This window comes from Lolium rigidum, chromosome 2 (genome assembly GCF_022539505.1).
Source record: "Lolium rigidum isolate FL_2022 chromosome 2, APGP_CSIRO_Lrig_0.1, whole genome shotgun sequence".
In the NCBI taxonomy this organism is placed as follows: Eukaryota; Viridiplantae; Streptophyta; class Magnoliopsida; order Poales; family Poaceae; genus Lolium; species Lolium rigidum.
This window is the reverse complement of record NC_061509.1, coordinates 33,020,030-33,044,252: the sequence shown is the minus strand read 5'-3', so window position 1 is coordinate 33,044,252 and position 24,223 is coordinate 33,020,030. Positions and strand designations below refer to the sequence as shown.

At 43.5% G+C, this 24,223-nt stretch overlaps 2 protein-coding genes across 5 annotated transcripts; one reads left to right on the top strand and one right to left on the bottom strand.

Moving 5' to 3' along the window:
- The first annotated feature begins 4,726 nt into the window (after positions 1-4,726).
- On the top strand, positions 4,727-10,526 carry LOC124686208 (protein ENHANCED DISEASE RESISTANCE 2-like). 4 transcript variants are annotated; one of them, XM_047220196.1, is made up of 23 exons: positions 4,727-4,761; positions 4,885-5,185; positions 5,617-5,691; positions 6,167-6,220; positions 6,309-6,374; positions 6,667-6,764; positions 6,837-6,892; positions 7,007-7,123; positions 7,197-7,237; positions 7,337-7,437; positions 7,510-7,605; positions 7,745-7,809; positions 7,905-7,976; positions 8,092-8,247; positions 8,349-8,575; positions 8,676-8,715; positions 8,808-8,953; positions 9,030-9,131; positions 9,363-9,407; positions 9,518-9,658; positions 9,744-9,839; positions 9,998-10,099; positions 10,242-10,526. In XM_047220196.1, the coding sequence occupies exons 1-23, from the start codon at positions 4,727-4,729 to the stop codon at positions 10,419-10,421; spliced, it is 2,412 nt and encodes an 803-aa protein (XP_047076152.1). In that variant the 3' UTR covers positions 10,422-10,526. The 4 variants fall into 4 exon arrangements, with proteins under 4 accessions (XP_047076152.1, XP_047076154.1, XP_047076155.1 ...); XM_047220198.1 differs by lacking the exon at positions 4,727-4,761 and having other exon boundaries at positions 5,075-5,185; positions 6,207-6,260; XM_047220199.1 differs by lacking the exon at positions 4,727-4,761 and having other exon boundaries at positions 5,075-5,185; positions 6,670-6,764.
- Positions 10,527-13,808: 3,282 nt separating this feature from the next.
- Positions 13,809-17,643, bottom strand: LOC124686207. The gene is made up of 8 exons (XM_047220195.1): positions 17,109-17,643; positions 16,496-17,019; positions 16,304-16,354; positions 16,119-16,226; positions 14,707-14,802; positions 14,498-14,599; positions 14,353-14,412; positions 13,809-14,229 (listed from the first exon to the last, which is right to left on the bottom strand). The coding sequence occupies exons 1-8, from the start codon at positions 17,641-17,643 to the stop codon at positions 14,164-14,166; spliced, it is 1,542 nt and encodes a 513-aa protein (XP_047076151.1). The 3' UTR covers positions 13,809-14,163.
- Positions 17,644-24,223: the final 6,580 nt, after the last annotated feature.

Below are 24,223 nucleotides of genomic sequence, written 5' to 3'. Positions count from 1 at the left end.
TAGAGTCGTGTACCGGGGGTCACGTGGGATCGAAATCCTCCCGGGACCCGAAAACGTGGACTGTAGCCCACGAAAACAGCCAGAAATGCTCGAAATCACGAGTTTTGATGATGCCGCTAGAGTCGTGTACCGTGGGTCACGGGGCAACGAAATCCTCCCGGGACCCGAAACCGTGGACCATAGCCGACGAAAACGGCCGAAATGCTCGAAATCACGAGTTTTGACAATGCCGCTAGAGTCGTGTACCGGGGGTCACGGGGCATCGAAATCCTCGTGGGAACCGAAAACGTGCACTATAGCCCACGAAAACAGCCGAAATGCTCGAAATCGCGAGTTTTGACGATGCCGCCGTAGTCGTGTACCGTGGGTCACGGGCATCGAAATCCTCCCGGACCCGAAAACGTGGACTATAGCCCACGAAACGCCAGAAATGCTTGAAATCACGAGGTTTAATGATGCCGCTAGAGTCGTGTACCGGGGGTCACAGGGCATCGAAATCCTCCCGGGACCCGAAAACCGTGGACTATAGGCCACGAAAACGGCCAGAAATGCTCGAGATCATGAGTTTTGACGATGCCGCTAGAGTCATGTACCGGGGGTCACGGGGCATCGAAATCCGCCCGGGACCAGAAATCATGGACTATAGCCCACGAAAACAGCGTAAATGCTTGAAATCACGAGTTTTGATGATGCCGCTAGAGTCGTGTACCAGGGGTTACAGGGCATTGAAATCATCCCGTGACCTGAAAACCGTGGACTATAGCCCACGAAAACGGCCAGAAATGCGCGAAATCGCGAGTTTCGACGATGCTGCCAGAGTCGTGTACTGGGGGTCACGGGGCATCGAAATCCTCGTGGGAACCGAAAACGTGAACTATAGCCCACGAAAACAGCCAGAAATGCTCGAAATCGCGAGTTTTGATGATGCCGCCAGAGTCGTGTACCAGGGGTCACAGGGCATTGAAATCATCCCGTGACCTAAAAACCGTGGACTATATCCCACAAAAATGGGCAGAAAACATGAAAAAGGTGAGTTGTGGCGATGCCCATCAAACCATGTATCAGTTGTCACGGTCACTGGAAATCGTCCTAAGAATTTAAAGTTTTGAGCTATAGCACATGAAAATGGAGGCAGAAAACATGAAAAACATGAGTTTTTGTGAAGCCTCTAAAACCATGTATCGATTGTCATGATCGTTGGAAATCGTCTTGGGAACCAAACAATGTGTGCTATAACTCATAAAAATGGGACAGAAAACATGCAAAAATGCGACTTTTGGCGATGCTACTCAAACCATATATATGTGGTCGCGATTGATAGAAATTATCACTAGAACCAAAAACTGTGCGCTATTACCCACGAAAATGGGCAGAAAACATGAAAAATGCGAGTTTTGGCGTTGCCCCTTATACCATGTATCTGTGGTCACGTTGGTTGGAAATTGTCTCAGGAACCAAAAAAAATTGCACTATAGCCCACGAAAATGGGCAGAAAACAAGAAAAAGACGTGTTTTGGTGATATCCGTCTAACCTTTCATTGGTGGTCACCATTGCTGGAAATCGTCCCGAGAACTTAAAACTGTTAGATATAGCCCATCAAAATGGAAGGAGAACACATGAAAACATGAGTTTTCGTGAAGCCTCTCAAAACATGTATCGGTTATCACGGTCATTAGAAGTCGTCCTAGGAACCCCAAAAAATGTGCGCTATAGCTCATGAAAATGGGCAGAAAACATATATGTGTGGTCACGATCGGTACAAATTGCAAAAATACTACTTTTGGCAATGCCACCCAAACCATATATGTGTGGTCACGATCGGTACAAATTGTCCCGAGAACCGAAAATTGTGCTCAATAGCCCACGAAAATGGACACTAAACATGAAAAAGCGAGTTTTAGCGATGCCCCTAAAACCATCTCTCGGTGGTCACGTTCGCTGGAAATTGTCTCGAGGACAAAAAAAATTGCGTTATAGCCAATGAAAATGGGCATAAAACATGAAAAATGCGAGTTTTGGCGACATCCGGCTAACCTTGTATCGGTGGTCACCATCGCTAGAAATTGTCCCGGTAACTTATAAATGCGTGCTATAGCTCATGAAAATAGGCAGAAAACATGCAAAAATACTACTTTTGGCGATGCCACCCAAACCATATATGTGTTGTCACGATCGGTACAAATTGTCCCGGGAACCGAAAATTGTGCTCTATAGCCCACGAACATGGGCAGAAAACATGAAAAAGCGAGCTTTCGCGATGCCCGTCAAACCATGTCTCGGTGGTCATGTTCGTTGGAAATTGTCTCGTTGACAATAATTTGTGCGCTATAGCAAATGAAAATGGGCAGAAAACATCAAAAAGGCGAGTTTTGGTGACATCCGACTAATTGTATCGGTGGTCACCATCGCTAGAAATTGTCCCGAGAACTAGAAAATGTGAGCTATAGCCCATGAAAATGGAGGCAGAAAACATGAAAAATACGAGTTTTCGTGAAGCCTCTCAAACCATGTATCGGTTGGCACGGTCGTTGAAAATCGTCCTAGGAACTGAAAAATGTGCTCTATATAGCTGATGAATATGGCAGAAAACATGCAAAAATACTACTTTTGGCAACGCCACACAAACCATATATCTGTGATCATGTTCGGTAGAAATTGTCCCGAAAACCAAAAATTGCGCTATATAGCCCACGTAAATTGGCAAAAAAAACATGAAAAAAGACGAGTTTTAGCGACACCCGTAACCTTGTATCGGTGGTCACCGTCGCTGGAAATCATCCAAGAACTTAAAACCGTGAGCTATAGCCCACGAAAATGGTGGCATAAAACATGAAAAACACGAGTTTTCGTAATGCCTCGGGAATCTAAAAATGTACGCTATAGCTCATGAAAATGGGCAGAAAACATGAAAAATACTATTTTTGGTGACACCACTCAAAGCATACATGTGTGGTCACGATTAGTAGAAATTGTCTCAAAAACTAAAAATTGCGCTATATCCTACAAAAATGGGCAGAAAACATGAAAAAGGTGAGTTGTGGCGATGCCCCTCAAACCATGTATCAGTGGTCACGGTCGCTGGAAATCGTCCCAAGAACTTAAAATTTTGAGCAAAAGATCATGAAAGTGGAGGCAGAAAACATGAAAAATACGAGTTTTTGTGAAGCCTTTCAAACCATGTATCGGTTCTCATGATCGTTGGAATCTTCTTGGGAACCGAAAAATTTGTGCTATAACTAATGAAAATAGACAGAAAACATGCAAAAATTGGACTTTTGGCGACTCCACTCAAACCATATATATGTGGTCGCGATTGGTAGAAATTGTCACTGGAACCAAACATTGTGCACTATAGCCCATGAAAATGGGCAGAAAACATGAAAAAGGCGAGTTTTGGCAATGCCCCTCAAACCATGTATCGGTGGTCACGTTCGTTGGAAATTGTCTCACGAACCAAAAACTGGATCTGCACGTTCGACATCGCCCGCACGCTCTCCCTCCTCTCCGAAGTGTGAGTGCCCCCACGCCATGGACTTCGAGTTCGCCTTCCACATAACCAAGGACCCCCATGGCTGAAAGAAACTCCCAGACAAGCTCGCGGAGTTTCTCTCCGGCTGGGGGTCGTTCGCCGTGAACCTACGAGAAGCCAGCTGCGGCCAATGTCGGTGGCCCGTCAAGGTCCTGCTCGACAGGGAAGGCAAGATCTACCTCGACGCGGGCTTCGATAAGTTCGACCGCACCCACAACCTGGAGGTCGGATGCCTACTGCTCTGCCACTATCAATGAAAAAAATGCCTACAAAATGTGAAATGCATTCGGCCGCTGGGAGCACCCTCAGACGCAAACGGTCAATCGAGTCAAGGAGCCCAATTTCGTGTCCACGATCCGACGCAAACGGAAGCACACAGTCACTTTTGTTGGCCGAAATGCGTCAGCCACTGGAAATACCCTTATATTACACTAACCGGAGGGAAGCCGCCTATTACACATCCACCATATAAGTGAGCAGGTACGGAAGAAAGGGAGGGGCGAAGGCAGGAAAAAAGTTCACTGGTGTCATTCTTCTGAATCTACCGGTGTCATTTTGTATTTTGAAGAGCATTGCTTCATTTACAAAGTGGTTTGTACAAATTCATTAGTGTCATTTGACACCAAGCAATACATGCTAGCTCCGCCGGCCGGTCCTTGTGTTGGTAAAAGACGTCCTTAAATGGGGTGTACTCGAAAAGAATATTAACACCTATGATATCAAACAAAATAATGGTGAATCTATCATGAAATACATTCATATTTATTGTTTGGATATCATGGATGTTGGTTGTTTTTCTATGAACATGATTAAAGTTAAATAAATAAACTTGGCTTGAAAGTAACAAGGATTAGGTAGCCTTGTACTGTACTTGTTATATAGAGATAGAGACGCACGTAAATAAAACAGAAACATTTTTGAATGAATGAAGAAAGTAAAACCAAGTTCCACTTGTCCCTCCTCTCCTGTCGTCTCTCCATCACCACAACACGCAAACCCAACCGCGCGCGGGTCTCTCGCCCAGCCACCCCTCTTCGGCTCTTCCTCCCCCGTCGCCGCGCGCGCTCCTCCCATTCCCTCCACCCATTCATTGATCCACCTTCACTCCCGCGTGCGCCCATGGATTCCAACCCCAGTTGACCCCGCCCACCGACGTGCTCCGCCGCGATCCATCCGTCCGTCCCGGTGCCGCGACAATGCTCAGCTCGTCGGCCTCGAGGCGGGACGCCACCGCCACCGCTACCGCGGCGGCGGCAGCTGCGGCCGCCTCCACCACCACCTCCTCCACAACCGCCAAGACCGCCGATCAGCCGCTCCCCACCAAGACCTTCGCGCAGCGGGCGGGCGACGCCCTGGCGGCCGCCGCGTCCCGGAGCGGCGAGCTCACCAAGAACGCTACCATGGCCGTGTCCCGGAGCGGCGAGCTCACCAAGAACGCCACCATGGCCGCCGTCAGGGAGGCGGCGGCCGCGAGCACCACCAAGGCGGACGCTTTGGCTGCCGTCCGGGAGGCCGCCGCCAACGCGGTGCAGCACGAGGGGTGGATGGTGCGCTACGGGCGCAGGAAGATCGGAAGGTCGTTTTTCCATACCAGGTACTTTGTGCTCGAGAGCAAGCTGCTGGCCTACTACAAGAAGAAACCCAAGGACAGCGTGGTACGTATATCATTCATTCCATCAAATGCGGCAGAAAGTTTGAAATCTATGAGAAATTTTCGTTTGCTGCTATGGTTTGATCTACTCCATAGAGTTGTGCATTTTCCCAAGGGACACATTGTTCTGTTGCTAATACGGATCATGCAAACTTGAATTTTGCTGCCCAAATTGCAATTCTTGTGGATGCCAACCACCTCATAATTTCATTCTACAAATGTCAATTAATTGTGAAAAAAAAAAATCAATACAACTGTAAGCTTTGTGTTCCTCCCACACAAAAGAAATTGTTTTTTTTACCTGCATGCATTCATGTTGTTTCTGATAAAAATGATGAGGTTATCAGTCCTAATGAGATTCCAAGAATTGACAATGCCTGAATTTCAGTAGGACACAAGATTTTATAGGCCTTCTTAAGAAATATGTACATGCAGGTGCCGCTAAAGTCGCTGCTAATCGACGGCAATTGCAGGGTGGAGGATAGAGGACTGAAAACCCATCATGGGCAAGTGAGTCTACTCTTATCCCCTTTTCCGACAACACAATTTTCCTTACTGCTCCTTTTCAATATCTATTGTTTGGATTTCTTAATGTTGCCGTTTGAATGTTCTCAATGAGGCCGGGTGTCCAACTGTACATGTTACTGCATCCTACGGCAAGATCCTAATAGATGTTTTTTTATATGAAATGACAATTTCTTGATTTATCGGTAGTTCGATCCAGATTTGTCATCATTTTGATTATGACAGTGTTCATTTCATTCCGACATTTCTAAATAATACTTCAGCTTATTTATTCAAGTGTTCACCGCTTCACAAACATTAAAATGTTCATTTCATTTTGGGAAAGAGAATAGCTAAGTTTTGTAATGTTATATATAGCTTATTTCTGCACAGTCTAAAATCATAAATGTAATGTTCTTGCTTTTTTACATTTTCTCATATTTGCTTTTCTGTTCCCATCTCTCCTTTCAATCTTTGTCAGATGATTTATGTTCTGTGTGTTTACAACAAGAAAGAAAAAGAGCACCAAATCACGGTATGTTCTGAAGTTGAGATCCTTTCAACAGTATCACTTTGTTCTTCGTTTCATTGAGATTTATGTCATAACTAAATTCAATTCTCAGATGGGTGCATATGATATTGAAGATGCGCTGGCTTGGAAAAAGAAGATAGAGCAGATCATCGATCAGGTGCAGTAAGGTTTCGTTTGAATGGAACTTGTACAATACACAACCAAGTAACAGATCTGAAAATGCTCAAATTTTATGATGCATTTGTTTCACATTTATTCCTATGTTTGATCGTGAAATAATCATATTATTTGACAATTAAATAATAGGAAAGTATTGATGTACCAATAAATCCTAGTGGGTGGACTAGCTCAAATAATCTGGATTGTGTGTTGAATTTCGTAAAAAGTGATGGCAAATTCTCCATGTTGTTTTTTTTGTCAAATGTCACATCTCTACATTCTTGCAGCAGCAGGACACTATGACAGCTAAAAACCGCAAGGCCTTTGCTTCAATGGACTTCGATGCGGAACTTGGAGGGCAGTTTTCATTCTCAGATCACGACAGCGCGTATGTGACATTCCATCTTTTAGCTTATACCTAGTTATTTCTCTGAATTAACTAGAAATTTAACAACTCTAGGGCTGAAGACGAAGAGGAGAGGCCCACTTTGACTCGTAGGACAACCATAGGAAATGGTAAGAAGTTACATCGACTACCTGAGTAAGGCAGAGCACTGATTCACAAGTTGCATTTTCATCCTTGCATGCTACAGAAATTCTCCATGTCTTACCATGTCTTCCTGGTGCTAGGTCCCCCTGAATCGATACATGACTGGACAAATGAGCCTGATATTGGTTTGTCAAGTCAGAGTGACCCCGCTCAATCTTTCTCGAAAAAGAACTGGCGGCTACTTAGATGCCAAAATGGCAAGTCCAAGTTCCTTCTCCTTATGTCATGTACCCCTGTATGTGGAGTTTCTTACTTCTCTGTCATTGGCAGGACTTCGCATCTTCGAAGAACTTCTGGAAGTCGATTACCTTGTATGTCCTGGCTGCAATCTTAACTGCTGGAGAGTTACTGGATAATGCCTTAAATTTTGAATCTGACAAAGACTTATACCTTTTTTTTGCCCTGTGTAGGCACGAAGCTGTAGCCGAGCTATGAGGGCTGTCGGCGTAGTGGAAGCCACATGCGAAGCCATTTTTGGGCTGGTGATGAGCATGGACGTAACGAGATATGAGTAAGCGTCTGGCCTTTTAACTCTGTTTTGTTCCAAATACCGATGTTGGGGCTGACATTTTCTCTATCATAGGTGGGACTGTAGCTTTCGCTACGGCAGTTTAGTCGAAGAGGTTGATGGCCACACCGCGATACTCTATCACAAGTTGCAGCTGCACTGGTGTCCAATGTAACCACATTCTCACATGTGAACAAGTTCTTACTGTCCGTAATACATTTCTAGCATGTCAAAAACATCCTACTGGTAGCATTTTTTATTGTCTGTCGGACTGAAACTTCTCATTATTCCATCCTACATGAACATGCAGGTTTGTCTGGCCTAGGGATCTTTGCTACGTCCGTTACTGGCGGCGCAATGATGATGGAAGCTATGGTAAATTCTTGAATTCTTCATGTTCCTGCCCCGACACCTTTTCTGTTTGTAGCATCTTCTGATCAACAATGTATGTTTTGGTTTTACACGTACAGTTGTGCTGTTTCGATCTATCGAACATCCAAACTGTGGCCGCCAACGAGGATATGTAAGGGCTTTTATCGAAAGTATGTCTACTTCTAACCACCTGATATCCTTGATTTACCTAAGAGGACGAGATGCTTCAAATAAACAAAATTAACTTGAGTTCCTTTTCATTTTCTGAACTTCCTACTAGTTCAGGCGGAGGGTTCAAGATTTCTCCTCTCAAGTGTCGCAATGGACGACCACGCACTCAAGTTCAACACCTGATGCAGATTGATCTGAAAGGATGGTTCCTCAACTACTCTCCTTCCTTTCAGTATCATTCTTTGCTGCAGATACAGAACTGTGTCGCTGGTACTGAATAGCCTTTCCCTTATGTCCTAACTGTTGTCAACTTGAACATATTTCACCAATTCATTGTGGTACTTATGGCTCTAATTTACACTTGCCGCCAGGGCTGCGTGAGTACTTCTCACAGACAGATGAATGCCATATAACTCCAAGGATTCCTGTGATGGAAAACATGGTTGATCCATCAATGCCGAAAGACCAGAGGCGCCAAGAAATTGAAGCCAAGATTAAAGCAGCACATGGAGGGCAAAAAGATAATAAAAGCATGTCAATTATCGATGAAGAGTCAGATGAGGATGAGGACTATCAAGTTCCTGAAGCTAATATAGAGGTTACATATCCTGAGAACAACCTGTTCATGATGAATTTACCGCGTACAAGTAGTACATGTTTTCTCTTCATATTAAACCTTTATCAAAATTGTTGTACAGGAAGACTCCAACAAATCTGACAATGATGCTAAGCATACAGGTTTGGTTCCCTCTAACAAATCATGTCTGCTATAAGTTCTCAGGATAGATGTTATTTATTGTTGTCTAACGGTGATAGCTTTGCCGTGGCAGAAGAACCTCCAGAAAAAATTGATTTGTCTTGCTTTTCGGGCATCCTTCATCGTGACCCAGACGAGAAAAGCCGCAACTGTTGGACAGTACCCGACAGCACACTCTTTAAAGTTCGCAGCAAGAACTTCCCTACTGATAAATCAAAGGTCTAAGATCTTCCAGTTTATGCACTATAAAGCATATTAGATACAGAACTTCAACACACTCACATTAAGTTTACAGATACCTGCACCAAGTTATCTCATGGAGCTTGCGGCGATTGACTGGTTTAAGGACACCAAGCGTATGGATAATGTCGGTAGGCAGAAAGGTTGTGTTGCTCAGGTAAACATGATAATTTACCAGAAAATTTCTTAGCTCTTATCTTATTCTTGTATCTTGCATTTCGTTTTTATAATTATTATTTTCAAAATATCTCATTAACATCTTGAATCTGACTATCAGAAGAAAACCGTTTGGAACTTCCTGCTTGTTTCTATGTGAAGTGAAAAAGAATAAAACTGAGTCTTTGTCTATACTTTCATTGGTCATGTACTCATGTTACTGGCTCTGTAGGTTGCTGCTGAGAAAGGGATGCACACATTTGTTGCCAACATACAGGTGAGTTATTCTAAACAGACTTTATTTTAATACGGTTCATGTGTTTGAACACTTCTAGCAAACTTTCTCCGAAAGCAAACATTTTTTGTGAAGTTAATATTGTATTGCAGATTCCTGGATCAACTCATTACAGCATAGTGATGTACTTCGTCACAAGTACCTTGAAAAAAGGATCATTGCTGCAACGTTTCTTCGATGGCGACGATGAATTCCGCAATAGCAGATTGAAGCTTATACCAGCCGTTCCGAAGGTCTGTTTTTCCAAACAAAACAAGCAGGCTGCAAATACTTTTTGTACACTTAAGCTTCGCTTTGACCCAACAAACAAAAATTCAGGGCTCTTGGATAGTGCGGCAGAGTGTCGGAAGTACCCCTTGTTTACTGGGAAAGGCCGTCGATTGCAGCTACGTGCGTGGTTCGGGGTACTTGGAAGTAAGTCATGTGGTATTATATTATCTGTCATTCACAGCAGTAGTTTGACCTGCAGAGTTTTGGTCCAGAACATCGACTACCAACGGAAGTTCATCATCATCATTATTATTTTCCATTTGATAAGACAACGCGTCTTGATGGATCGGTTGTTTCTGCAGGTCGATGTTGACATCGGTTCTTCTGCCGTAGCCAATGGGGTTTTGGGCTTGGTATTTGGTGTAGTCACAACATTAGTAGTTGACATGGCGTTCCTAATACAGGTAAGTGGGCACACATGTCTACTGAACTTCTGTTTACTCTGGAAACGAAGAATACTGCACAATCTTGCAATGCTAATGTTGAAGAAAATAAAATAAAAGCATGCCTTGATGTCAATGTTTGCATTGGAAATCATGTGTGCAGGCAAACACGTACGACGAACTCCCCGAGCAAGTCATTGGTGCCGCTCGGCTGGCTCACGTCGAACCGGCGGCAGCAATAGTTCCCGACCTTGACAATAATAGTGAAAGTAAAGATAGCAGCAACGACGACAATAACAACAACACTTCCTCGGAGGACGACTCGTCCAAGAAAACTAACTGATTTTTCTTCGCACACAGATTATTTAATTCCTTTTCTCCTTTTTATTCTCTTCCATTAGTCACTCAAGCACTGCATCAGCTTGCAGTCTGGTCTTGAGTTTAGAACTTGATACCGTTTTTATTTTCCCCTTTCTCTTTCTTGTCATTACAATTCATTTTTTTGTCACTTCAATTTTGGTTTTGGAAGCAAATTGGATGTAGATTACGTGCTCGCAGAATCCCAAAAGATGAATACGCTTCACTGAATTACACAATATAAATTTATTACCATATATGACCAGAAGTTGTTGTTTAACTCTGTATGGTAGGATATTATTGGTACTTTTGTATATGTTGTTCTGAGAGCAGACATACCATTTTGCTGTCTGTCAAAAATATACTTTAAATTTCTCGCCCTTTCTAATCAATCTTCAATTGAACAGATGATGGTTAGCTCATAATCTAGCAAATTAGAAGCCAACACTTTATTCCGACAGTGCGAGGGAAGGATCCGATGATATCCAGCCCTCAGACCGCGAACGACAACGAAATGGGATGGTTTGAAGCGCCTGAGCTAGCCGAAAGATGTTTTTGGCGTGGAATTGACAAGCGTCGCAGTTCTGACCAGGCCCTCCGTGTCGTTGGTGCCTGAATGATCCATCAAAGTACATGACCCAGTCGTCCGAATCGGTATTCCCGGGGAGGTCGGTCGGTTGGCCCTCCTCTTCCTCTGCCAATGTTGTGGGTGTCCACTCGGCGACGAAGTCGGTAAGGGCACCACTCTTGGTGGCATTGGTGCTGGTGATGTGCAGGCCAAAACCCGACAGCTCTATTCCACACTCTGAACAGTGGTCTTGCGGTTCCGAAGCACGCGCTCGAGCGAGAACTTGGTCACCACGGTAGCGCGGTGTGCCTCAAAGTAGTGACACAACTTCCGTGAGGCAAATAGAACCCCAAGTGGAGTTTCTAAAAGTGGGTGCAGTGTTCCCGGGCGTCTCGCATCACCGCGCTAATGAAGTAAAAGGGGCATTGGGCGAGGCGTCCTTTTCCCAGCGCGGTCGATGACTCCTTGTCGGTCGACACGAGACCTTCTCGGAGGGTCAGCTTGCGTCCATGGAGCCCACTCCCCCTAGAGGCGGAATCTCTAGCAGGTGGCTCCTCGGTTGCCTCTGAGCCATCCTCCTCCCGTTCCACCACCAGCACATCGCTCACGACCAGGGTCGCCAGGGCACCATGAATCATGAAAGGAAACATGCATACTAAACTGAGAAGTGATTTGTCTCTTCTTTTGATAATTGAAAAGTGCATTCTCTCTCCTCTTGATATTTGGATAGTAAATTCTCTCTTCTCATACATCTATGATGCAATCTGGCACCCATGATGTAATTGTACGGTCATGATGGATGGTGCTCCAATTGAGTTTACTATTTAGGTAAATTAACTGGTGCACCATGGTGTTGGGCATCACGGATCATAAAAGAAAACATGTATACTAAACTAGGAAGTGATTTGTCTCTTCTTTTGATAATTGGAAAGTGCATTCTCTCTCTCTTGATATTTTGAAAGTGAATTCTCTCTCCTCGTACACCACCTATGATGCAATCTGACACTCATGGTGTAATCATATAATCATGATGCATGGTGCCCATGCACCATGGTACCCCAATTGAGCTTTGTACATATATGTACATTAATCGGGGATCACGAATCATAAAAGGAAACCGCGTACAAAACTGGGAAGCGATTTGTCTCTCCTCTTGATATTTGTAAAGTGAATTCTCTCTCCTCATAAACCTATGATGCAATCTTGTACCCGGAGGAGACGTTTTGGTCATAGGAGCATTTGCACCCATTATGAAAAATAATTTTAAAACAATTTTAAAAATGTTTAAAAATTCTGACAGAAAATTTATGGTGTACATTGTAAATTGTATGTTCGTACACAAGTTTTCGTGAAAAACAACATTTTATATGGAATGTACAAAAGTGGTGATGCTCGTGACCGGCGTGACCGGCGGTGCCATGGTGGTCTTCGTCTTCGTGGTCGGTGACGTGGTGATGCCTGTGACCGGGCGTGAACGACGATGACATGGTGGTCTTGATCTTCGTGGTCGGCGACGTGCCCATGCTTGGGACCGATTGTGTCATGGTGCTCTTCGTCTCGTGGTCGGCGACTTGTCCATGCTTGTGACCGGCGTGACCGACGGTGTCATGGTGCTCTTCGCCTTCGTGGTCAGCCACGTGGTGATGGTTTTGACCGGCGTGACCAGTGGTGCCATGGTGGTGTATGCTTTCGTGATCGCCGACATGCCGAAACTGGTAAACGGCGGTGTGTGGCTTTGTGATAGGTGAGTAGGTGAGGCTAAAACTGGGCTCGTATGAAACCAAACAAACTGAGCCTCACGTTTTCGCTGGGCCAAAAGCTTCAGCCCAGGCTGCCAAACAACAGCACAAACCTGCACGCGGCCCGTCCGGAACGAGATGGGCTCCCGTCTCACTGCGCCAGTGGTGCAGGAATTCGGTCCAGGTAACTAAACACGCACATATATGTTGTACACGTTTTGGTGCTGTGATTGATTATCCTTGCTATTTAACTCCTACATAATGCAAGTCCAAGTTGAATGAATGAATGGGCATGTATGTAATACAAGTGATATACAGATATATAGTCTGCTATGCCAAGTTGCCAACCAGTAGCAACGCTTACATAGATGCATCGTCATGTTTGGAATGCTCAGTAGATTCCACCCTTTCCTTCTGCCTCCATCACTATGCATGAACATTCTTTACCAAACGATGCAAAGATAATTGTTTATGCAGTAATATCTAGGGATGGCAATAGGTCTGCTCCCCACCGGGGAGTTTCTTCTCATCCCTATCCTCATTTAACAATTGGGAAGATTTTTTTCTCATCCCCATCCCCATCCCCATAGGGTTCGGAGCGGGGATCGGGTTCCCATCAAGAAGCGAAATTCAAATGATTTTTTCATAATTTCATGATCTTCAATTTTACACACAAAAATAATAAACATTTTGAATATGCAGTTGGTAAAATAACAACAAATTAGTATCACGTGTTTAATACTATTGAAATATACTCACCAAACACAATTTTAAAATATATTTTATGTAAAAGTATACCAACTTATATGCATATACAACTAGAGTAGAGGATAACATGGAACAGGGATAGGAGACTTTCTAATCCCCATCCCCATTTTAGATAACGGGGATAAAAGTTCCCCATACCCATCTTCTAATAGATGAATTTCCCATAGGTTTACGGGGAACGGTGCCCATTGCCATTCCTACTAATATATGTTCCAGCAGATTACCATTCCTACTAATATCTGTTCCAGCAGATTACTTCCCTGTAGACTTGTAACCAATCAGGCAAACGAAAGCAACATATCGTAAGATGTGTTTTTTATTTCTTTCTACCAAGCCATGAAATGATTTTAACCTTGCAAGTAATCTCAGAACTGGATTACACGGCAGAATCTGTCAGATGTGCCCTAAGTTATGTTGCCAAAGAGATAGGGAATAAATACCACCTACTATCTGTTGTGGATCGCTTCAACAATTACAGTACCCGACCGATCATAAGGGAACGGTCAGGGGGCAAACAAAAAAACTGGAATAGCTAGTACAAACAGAGCTCACGTGGTCAGATCCGGCACAGCCTCTTTCCTTTGGTCTACCCTCGCCAAATCTAGCAGAGCCGACATGACCGATCGCCAAAAAAAACAAAGAGACGACTCTGACTACAACAGGTATGACTCGACAACAGTCCGCCCAAACTTCTTCTCCACATCCTTGGGTGTTTCAATCTGCAGATACATTAATAAAACAGATGATGAATAATCAATAAGCAAAATAGGACGAAAATCGTCGCAGAAGGATTGTCGTCGCAGTAGCATTGTAACTAAATATTTTGGGTAATAGACACGCACGGCATTTAGGGCAATGAAGAGAGCCTTGATAACGTTAAGTGGGCTTCTCGATCCAATGATCTGCAAAATACAATCACAACGTTAACACATTGCAGATGCAAATGGAGTGATAGGTGGAACTGTGTGTACTACAGCAGAAGCACACCTTCGACTTGACGTTGCTGAACCCAGCCAGGTACATCACAGTTTCGACGGTCCTTCCGGCAGCGCACATCCCACTTCTCATCGGCCCAGGCCAGAGGTAGATCTTAAGATGCAAACAGGCAGAGATCGTGTCAGAGAAGTTCTGTCATAGAACAAGTGGTAAAGAGGAGGATAGATTTTGTTCCCTAACATGTGTGTGTGTGGGTTTACCTTTGTTTTCTCATATTTGGCCTGAATCGCATGAGCAATTGTGTGATCCTCGTACCGCTCCATGTAGTGCAGGTTCTGGAAGCACTTTTCGTAGGCCTGGAAACAGAACAACATGTTTCATATGAGAGCTGAATTTTTCAACTGAGCTGTCGAATTCCTACTGAAGCATGAAAGTATTAACTCCCTATATCTAAGATTCAAAAAGTAATTTAACCTAGCTGCATACTAGGGAAGCATTACTCAGAGGGAAGTATGACTATATTTTGGAGATACTTCACTAGATAAACAACCCTAAAGGTCATAGTGGACTGACAAGATTTGTTTTAAGAGGAAGGAAATGAAACCCAATTATAAGACCATATCAGTCTAACAGATTTAGCAACACATCATGCAGCATCAACAAGAAGGCTCCTCTAACTTGGCTCTTGCAAAGTTAGGCTAACATAGTCGTTGGATCTAAAACAAGAGGCCAAGATTATGTACTGTAGATGAAAAAACTGTAGACGTTGTACTGTAGCTAACACACTCTGGATCAGCCCTATTTGTAACACTGTAGTCTCGAACTGTTCACGTACTGTACAGTCAAATCTGAGCCATTCATTTACGATCCAATGGTAAATAACACACCAAGTCAGGGTACTGTAGCACACTAACTTAGCAAGAGCAAAGTTAGAGGAGCTCGTTCCCAAGAATATATAGATGAACATACTCAGTAGTTCACAGAGACAATGTGCACGTGCTTCACCATCAACTGCATGGTACCCCTACATACCCACAGATATGGAGGCTCACACAATCATATAAGTCTGTCGAGCTGAATGTTTCATGTAAGAGCTGAACAACTCAGTTGAGGTGTTCAAATCCACTGAAGTCTAAAAGTAGTAACTCAGCCTATCGGTATATGAGAATCATTGGTTAGACGGACAGACCCAGGATTGACAATTCAGTATGACTATTTTGGAGAAATTTCACTAGACATAACTATCATATAGGCCATACCATGCAAACAAAATTTGTTTTTACAGGAGCAAATATCATTTCAGTCTACCAGATTTAGCAACACATCTTGCATTAACAAGAATATAAAGAGGAACATATTCAGCAAGTTGGGTTCACAGTTCTAAAATGTTTGACATATGCAGATGCTTCGCAATCAATCCTATAATAGCTCTGTGTACACACAATTGTGCATGCTCACACAGCTCAGTCACTCGCATCTCAAGGCAAACATGGACATACCACATGAACAACCAAAAGGACAAAGGAAACAAGCTAACAGTCGAATGGATAATGCATCTGAGACTGATATTTATGCTAACTGGGGACAAACAACCATTGAATGAGAGGGGGTACTTGTTTCAATCGCTCAAACATAAGTTATATATGTGTCTCAGAGAGGGGCAGATGCTTACCCTCTGTATTGCAATCTTGGCTGTTGGCCCCTTAGCTTTTGCAAAACCTACAACACCATTGTAGTTTCCAGTTGCCAGCAATGCCGTGTATTTTGCTATTTGGCCTCCCTGAGAAGAGCAATGCAGAATAGGATCTTAGGGAATATGTATAACAATTATTTATGAATGTTTGGAAGAGCATTCACCTTTGTAACTTTACACGTCCGATTAACATCAATGACCTTCACATCAAAACCCTAGAAAGTGTGTAAGGATCAACGTGTTAGTACACACAATACCAATAACAAAAATAAGAAGATTGCTGAGGGGAAGCCCAGCTATATGGTGGCTGCTATGGCAATTCGATAAACTGCAGTGATAAAAAAAACATGACTTACTTTTCTGTACATAGGCCTCCTCTTCTTGTCGGTGAGGGAGTTCCTCTCCTCCACCAGATTCTTGATCTCCTCCTCCAAAACCCTGCCCTTCTTACCAAACGTATGATCGAGGTCCGCCAACTTGTCCTCGATCTTCTTCTCAATTGAATTGAGCTGCTCGATGAGCCTATCATCCTTCTCCTTATCCTCGTTGAACTCCTCCTCGTCGTCCTCGATGGCCCCCTGGATCATCTGCTTCTCCTTGTCGAAGCCCGCGTTGTCAATGACGTCGTCTGGCGAGCCAACCTGCTGGTGCTGGATGAGGCCAAAGTTGGCGGGGTTGCTGGGGTCATACGCCTCCTTGACCTCCATGAGCCTGACAGCCCGGTTGAGCTTCTGCAGGAGGATGAAGCGGTCTTTCCCGGTGGCATCCTTGAGGCGGTTCATCATGTCCCCAATGACCCTGTACTCGAGGGGCAGAGCCAGATGGCGCTGCTCGAACTTGTCAATCTTCATCATCAGCTTGTGAGCGTCGTCGAGGTTCTCTGTCCGGCAGCATCGCACATGCTGTTAGGCAAATCTAGAGAAATGTGGTCGAAATGGGAAGGAAAGGGGCTAGTACTATCATTATTACCGGCCTCGGCGAATGAGCGTAGGAGCTCGGATTGACGCTTGCACTTGCGGTCGAACTCATCTGCGCGGCGCCTGACGGAGTCGGCGGAGAAGCGCTCGTCGTCCTCGTCGCTGTCGGAGTCGGTTGGCTCCCAGAATGCGTCGTCGGGGACGCGAGCCTCCTTAGCCTTCCGCCGCTCCAGCTTCTCGATGAGCGGCTTGACGCCCAGGAAGTCCTCGGCCGCCTCCGCCTCCTCGTCCACCTCCTCCCCCTTCTTCTTCCGGTCCTCCTGGTCCCGCTTCCGCTCCCGCTCCACCTCCGCCAGAAGCTCGTAGATCACCCGCTCGTTCTGCATCGGCGACTGCGGGGGTCTACTCCCGCCGCCGAATCCGCCGGGGGAGGCGGAGGCAGAGGAGAAGGCGAGGTGGCGGCGCGGGGGTAGGATCCGCGGGTTGTTGACTTGGTGGGGCGGCGAGGTGGATGCGGCGGCGACGTGATGGTGGGAGAGTACACGCGCCCACGCGGCGGCGCGCGACCTCGCGGCGACGGCGGCCATGGCGTGGCGGCGTTACTGCTGTGGTGTCGATCGATGGAGAAGAGGTTGGGGGAAGAAGGGTTTTGGCAAGAGCACAGTGACTTACATGGGCTCTTAACGGGCTTAGGATCTTACCTACACACAACACTTTACGGGCCGGCCGGCCGTAGGTGACAAAAACTTATGGGATCTTCACTACAAGTCGCAGCACTCCCATGTCTCCACTATGAACCATAGATCCCGTCCCCATCTCTCCCACTTGCCACTTGTGTCTAAGCTCAAGAGTTTTGTAGGTTGACGATGTACTCAAGGTGTGCATGTTTTGTAGCTACGCTATTCATCCCATCTACAAAACGTCTTCTTGTTCCGCTTCTTTGTTGATCTTATCTCTCTTTTGGATGTGCCCTGAGGTCATCAACTTGTGACACTCCGATGATGTCGTGCAGATCGGTGAAGACTGACGAGGTTGTTCATATCACTAAGATAATCTAACCCTGACACGATGGATCCATGCAAAGGAGAGATGTGTTCAAGAAATAAGACCACATCTACGATGTTATATGATTTATTTTTTAGTTAGTTTGATATGCATAAGTTCACGTATTAAGAAAAGCACTTAGCTTTTCTTTTAAAGAAATCTTGCGCTAAAAGCTCCACATCAACAAACTGATGATGAAGATATCCATGTAATGGAATTTACTATATTAAAAATAATGGATACAAATGAAAGTATATCTTAAATAATATGAAATTTATGATTTTTATGTAACTGACCAAGGATTTATTTGCAATGGTTTTAACTAAGTATTTTGTGGTACTAATGGGAACCTAATTCCGTAAAAAAAAAGCCTCAACATATCTCTTGTGATGCTATATATTGCGCCATCCTTTAATCTACAAATGCGTGTACTTGGAAGGATTTTGCACCTAACTTACAAATGGTGAACCGTATGTGCCGAGTGAAAAAGGTGACGCATGTTCACTTTCTCTGACGTAGTTATTTTTGGCATCTTTTAACTTCCGCCTAAGCGCGGAAATGCGATGTTTGGGGGTTTACTGCTCCCTTGAATCGATGCTTTCATAATCCAAGTCACATGCCCAAGTAGCATGACACAACATTAAAATTCTAATTTCAACAACATCATTGAATGAGAGGTCCAGAAAATTTGCGCAAAAGCCCAACTAACAAGAAATTTATAAGAGAATATCTCTTAGATTTCAATTTTTGTGTGCGTGAGCTACTGTGGCCAGATTAATAGGTGAACTGCCCGCAAGACCTACACACAAACATATATGTTGACCCCGTGGTTAATAGGAGAGGCTCATAAAGTAAGAGAGGGAGATAGAGACCCTTTCAAGTGACTGGTCCAAGCTCATTTGCAAATCGTTTGATTGAAGCAAATAACACATGGAAGAAGAGGAGAAGGCAACAAACCACATGGATGGGAGCGATGTCATCCGCACTCATAGAATTTAGTGGCTTAATGTCCTATGTTATGGCCACCAAGGAGGCGGCTTTGGGCACAACTCCATCAGTTATTGGCACAGTAATGGGTTCGAATTTGTTGCGAATGTTTATTTATGCAAAAATCTTATATTTCATATTTTATTCTAAAAATATATGTCATTTACTTATTGATATATCACTGTATATTAATATTTCACATTCATTTATAATACCTAACTAAGTTGAACTTATTATTTCGTTAAGATAATGCAAAAAAATGGGTATACCATTGAAATATTTATCAATAAGAATACATTTTATTTTCTGCAAAACTGAATTGCTATTTGTTTCACGGTGACTTTAGTTTTTTACATATAAACAGTTTAATGGGCAAATTAAAAAATATCATTCGTTGATAGGTTGATGGGTGAAGTTGTGTCACTTCATTTTTTATAATACTTTTATGCATAGCTGAAGTGATTTTTCAAGTATATTTGTAGAGTATTCTGGAATATGTTGGTCAAAAAATGAAATCCTATATAACAAAGAATTTTATCCCCGCTATCTTATTTCTCTTAGCATGCACCTATATCACCTCAGTGGTCCCACCACTAACCTCTTTTTCTACACATGTAAAGCTATCCACCGAAGCAATTATGCCATCTCGGCAAAACATCTCCCTGCAATCTTATAGTTTTATTTTAATTCTTGATAAAACCCAACATTCGATCATTAAGGGGTGGTTAATTAATTAATTATCATACGTCCCTATGAATCTCTCTTCATCCTTTACTCCGGCCCTACATCAATATTTCATCTTCCTCTTCTTGTGTCGGTTCCTCTTGATCCCAACCCATCATCTTCGCCGGTCTCAGGGATTCATAGATCCACTGCGCCATGAAGCAAGGAGAAAAGCTTTGTTCCATGATCCAATCAACGTATCATCTGAAGGAGATATGCCCTAGAGGCAATAATAAAGTGGTTATTATTTATATCTTTATGTTTATGATAAATGTTTATATATCATGCTATAATTGTATTAACCGAAACATTAGTACATGTGTGATATGTAGACAACAAAGAAGTCCCTAGTATGCCTCTTAAACTAGCTTGTTGATTAATGGATGATTAGTTTCATAATCATGAACATTGGATGTTATTAATAACAAGGTTATATCATTATATGAATGATGTAATGGACACACCCAATTAAGCGTAGCATAAGATCTCGTCATTAAGTTATTTGCTATAAGCTTTCGATACATAGTTACCTAGTCCTTATGACCATGAGATCATGTAAATCACTTATACCGGAAAGGTACTTTGATTACATCAAACGCCACCGCGTAAATGGGTGGTTATAAAGGTGGGATTAAGTATCCGGAAAGTATGAGTTGAGGCATATGGATCAACAAGTGGGATTTGTCCATCCCGATGACGGATAGATATACTCGGGCCCTCTCGGTGGAATGTCGTCTAATGTCTTGCAAGCATATGAATAAGTTCATAAGAGACCACATACCACGGTACGAGTAAAGAGTACTTGTCGGGAGACGAGGTTGAACAAGGTATAGAGTGATACCGAAGATCAAACCTCGGACAAGTAAAATATCGCGTGACAAAGGGAATTGGTATCGTATGTGAATGGTTCATTCGATCACTAAAGTCATCGTTGAATATGTGGGAGCCATTATGGATCTCCGGATCCCGCTATTGGTTATTGGTCGGAGTGAGTACTCAACCATGTCCACATAGTTCACGAACCGTAGGGTGACACACTTAAAGTTGGATGTTGAAATGGTAGAACTTGAATATGGAATGGAGTTCGAATATTTGTTCGGAGTCCCGGATGAGATCCCGGACATCACGAGGAGTTCCGGAATGGTCCGGAGAATAAGATTCATATATAGGAAGTCATATTCCAAATTTGGAAATGATCCGGTGCATTTATGGCAGGTTCTAGAAGGTTCTAGAAAAGTCCGGAAGAAACGCACTATGGAAGGTGGAGTCCCGGAAGGACTCCACAAGCTTGGCCAGCCAAACCCTAAAGGAGGAGTCCCAGGTGGGCTCCACCTAGAGGTGGCCGGCCACCCCACCTAAGGAAAAGGTGGGAGTCCCACCTTGGGTAGGACTCCCTCCTTGAGTAGGTTTCCCACCTTTGGGAAGTTTTGGTGTTGGGGTCTTATTCGAAGACTTGGACTACAACTCTTGGGGATTCCACCTATATAATGAGGGGCATAGGAGAGGGGGCTGACCACCACAAGCCCATAGCTTGGCCGCACCCCTAGGTGGCCGGCCACCCCCTCTCCCAAACCCTAGCCGCCCCCTCTCTCCTCCTCTTCTCCCGCACGCTTAGCGAAGCTCCGCCGGAGATCTCCACCGCCACCGCCACCGCCACCACGCCGTCGTGCTGCCGGATTCAAGGAGGAGCTACTACTTCCGCTGCCCGCTGGAACAGGGAGAAGGACGTCGTCTTCATCAACAACCGAACGTGTGACCGAGTACGGAGGTGCTGCCCGTTCGTGGCGCCGGAACCGATCGTGATCAAGATCTTCTACGCGCTTTTGCAAGCGGCAAGTGAACGTCTACCGCAGCAACAAGAGCCTCATCTTGTAGGCTTTGGAATCTCTTCAAGGGTGAGACTCGATACCCCCTCGTTGCTCCCATCTTCTAGATTGCATCTTGGCTTGGATTGCGTGTTCGCGGTAGGAAATTTTTTTGTTTTCTATGCAACGTTATCCTACAGTGGTATCAGAGCCGTGTCTATGCATAGATGGTTGCACGAGTAGAACACAATGGTTTGTGGGCGTTGATGCTCTTGTTATCTTTAGTTTGAGTACTTTGCATCTTTGTGGCATAGTGGGATGAAGCGGCTCGGACTAACTTTACATGACCGCGTTCATGAGACTTGTTCCTCGTTCGACATGCAACTTGTATTGCATAAGAGGCTTTGCGGGTGTCTCGTCTCTCCTACTATAGTGAAGATTCAATTTACTCTTCTATTGACAACACTAGTATCACCGTTGTGGTTCATGTTCGTAGGTAGATTAGATCTTACTCGAAAACCCTAAACCATGTAAAATATGCAAACCAAATTAGAGACGTCTAACTTGTTTTTGCAGGGTTTGGTGATGTGATATGGCCATAATGTGATGATGAATATGTATGAGATGATCATTATTGTATTGTGGCAACCGGCAGGAGCCTTATGGTTGTCTTTAAATTTCATGTTGAGTAATATTTCAAAGTAGTTGTAATAGTTGCTACATGAGGTGAACAACCATGAAGACGGCGCCATGAACCTTGACGCTACGCCGACGATGATGGAGATCATGCCCGTTGATGATGGAGATCATGTCCGTGCTTTGGAGATGAAGATCGAAGGCGCAAAGACTAAAGGGGCATATCATATCACATATGAATTGCATGTGATGTTAATCCTTTATGCATCTTATTTTGCTTAGAACACGACGGTAGCATTATAAGATGATCCCTCACATTAATATCAAGATAATAAAGTGTTCTCCCCTTGTATGCACCGTTGCATTGTTTGACGTTTTGAAGCATCTCGTGATGATCGGGTGTGATAAACTCAACATACAACGGGTGTAAGCCATGTTGCACACGCGGAATACTTGGGTTTGCTTGACGAGCCTAGCATGTACAGACATGGCCTCGGGACAACGGAAACCGAAAGGTTGAACACGAGTCATATGGACGATATGATCAACATGTTGATGTTCACCATTGAAGCTACATCATCTCATGTGATGATCGGTTTTTGGTGTAGTGAATTTGGATCGTGTACCACTTAACAACTATGAGGGATGTTGTATTAAGTGGGAGTTCATTAGTAATTAGATTAAAACATGAACTAATTATCATAAACATAGTCTGAGTAGTATTTTGAATTAATTTTGTAGTATTGGCATCCGTTTACTACTATGCGCTAGTCTTATAATTGAGATAGAAATACCGTTAAAATCTGACTAGAAACTTTACGGATTGGTACCGTATTGTTAATGAATCAAGAAATGATTAAGTCCTATTGCAAACATTTAGTGAAACTCACTTTGTTGATTCAGAGAGCTATGGTTTCAATTAGTACCTAAAGTTATCTTGTCTCCGTGAAACTTGAAATCTGTTTGAAAAGTAAGGAGCTGAAAATTTAGTTTTCAGAAATAATCAAGGTACGAGATATATGTGATATCTAAGACCTTATTGCAAGATGATAGAATATAAATTTGGTGAGACTACATAAACTCATAAGTTTTATGGGAATGTACGAAGGTTGAAGACGCAAGGCGTCCCAATCCTCCAACTATTGGGGCACTAACGATATTCGCATATCCATGAAGTGATTGTCCTTAGTATGCACCGTTGCTAAGACTCGTCGTTTCGAAGCATCACGTGATGATCGGGTGTTATAGATTCTACGTGTGCTTCCAACGGGTGCAAGCCAGATTTGCATATGCGAATACTAAGGTTTAAACTTTATGAGCCTAGCATGTACGTACATGGTCTCGTAAAGTTATCATGAATTGATGGATAAAATTATGAGTGAAATTGTTCATCATATTACCAATTTACTAATAGTGAAATCTGAAACACTTGTCATATGATGATCAACTTCAAAGTAAGAACCTCAAGGTTATTGGTATTTGACCAACAAACCTAGAAGTTATTGATGTTGAAATGTTTTTCTGAATAATGAGGAAAGCTAAAAGAGAAACTGCAAAAGATATTTTGGCAAAAGAAAAGAAAAGACTAGAAAGTCTAGCTCAGGTGTATATAAATGATATACATGTTATGGTTGTATTCCTAGTTAAGTCACACAATGAAATTCTTGGGTATTAGTACCATATTGGTTGGTATGAAGTGTCATACAAAACAACGCAATACAAGAATACAATGGCCTAAGTGACCGACAAGGAATATGATAGGAATGCACGTCCGGAACAAAATAAAGTGTTATTATGTTCGTCGTTGGCATTCTATCTAGCCCTTAGAATTTATAATAAAGAACTTAATAATTGTTATTTTGCTCTGGTCAAATGAAAACAATGAGTTGTTCAAATTATGACATTACTCCATGTACGATGGATAAGTTATTATAAATCTTAATGGTGAAACACACATACATAAAACTGACGC

Excerpts from the sequence above, each read along its gene's own strand:
- LOC124686207 (XM_047220195.1), bottom strand. The coding sequence starts at position 17,643 with ATGGCCGCCGTCGCCGCGAGGTCGCGCGCCGCCGCGTGGGCGCGTGTA. Across the intron at positions 16,355-16,495 it reads GGAGGCCTATGTACAGAAAA|GGTTTTGATGTGAAGGTCAT; the intron begins GTAAGTCATGTT and ends CACACTTTCTAG. Across the intron at positions 14,803-16,118 it reads CCAAGATTGCAATACAGAGG|GCCTACGAAAAGTGCTTCCA; the intron begins GTAAGCATCTGC and ends TTCTGTTTCCAG.
- LOC124686208 (XM_047220196.1), top strand. The coding sequence starts at position 4,727 with ATGCTCAGCTCGTCGGCCTCGAGGCGGGACGCCAC. Across the intron at positions 6,765-6,836 it reads TTCTCAGATCACGACAGCGC|GGCTGAAGACGAAGAGGAGA; the intron begins GTATGTGACATT and ends TAACAACTCTAG. Across the intron at positions 8,954-9,029 it reads TCCCTACTGATAAATCAAAG|ATACCTGCACCAAGTTATCT; the intron begins GTCTAAGATCTT and ends TTAAGTTTACAG.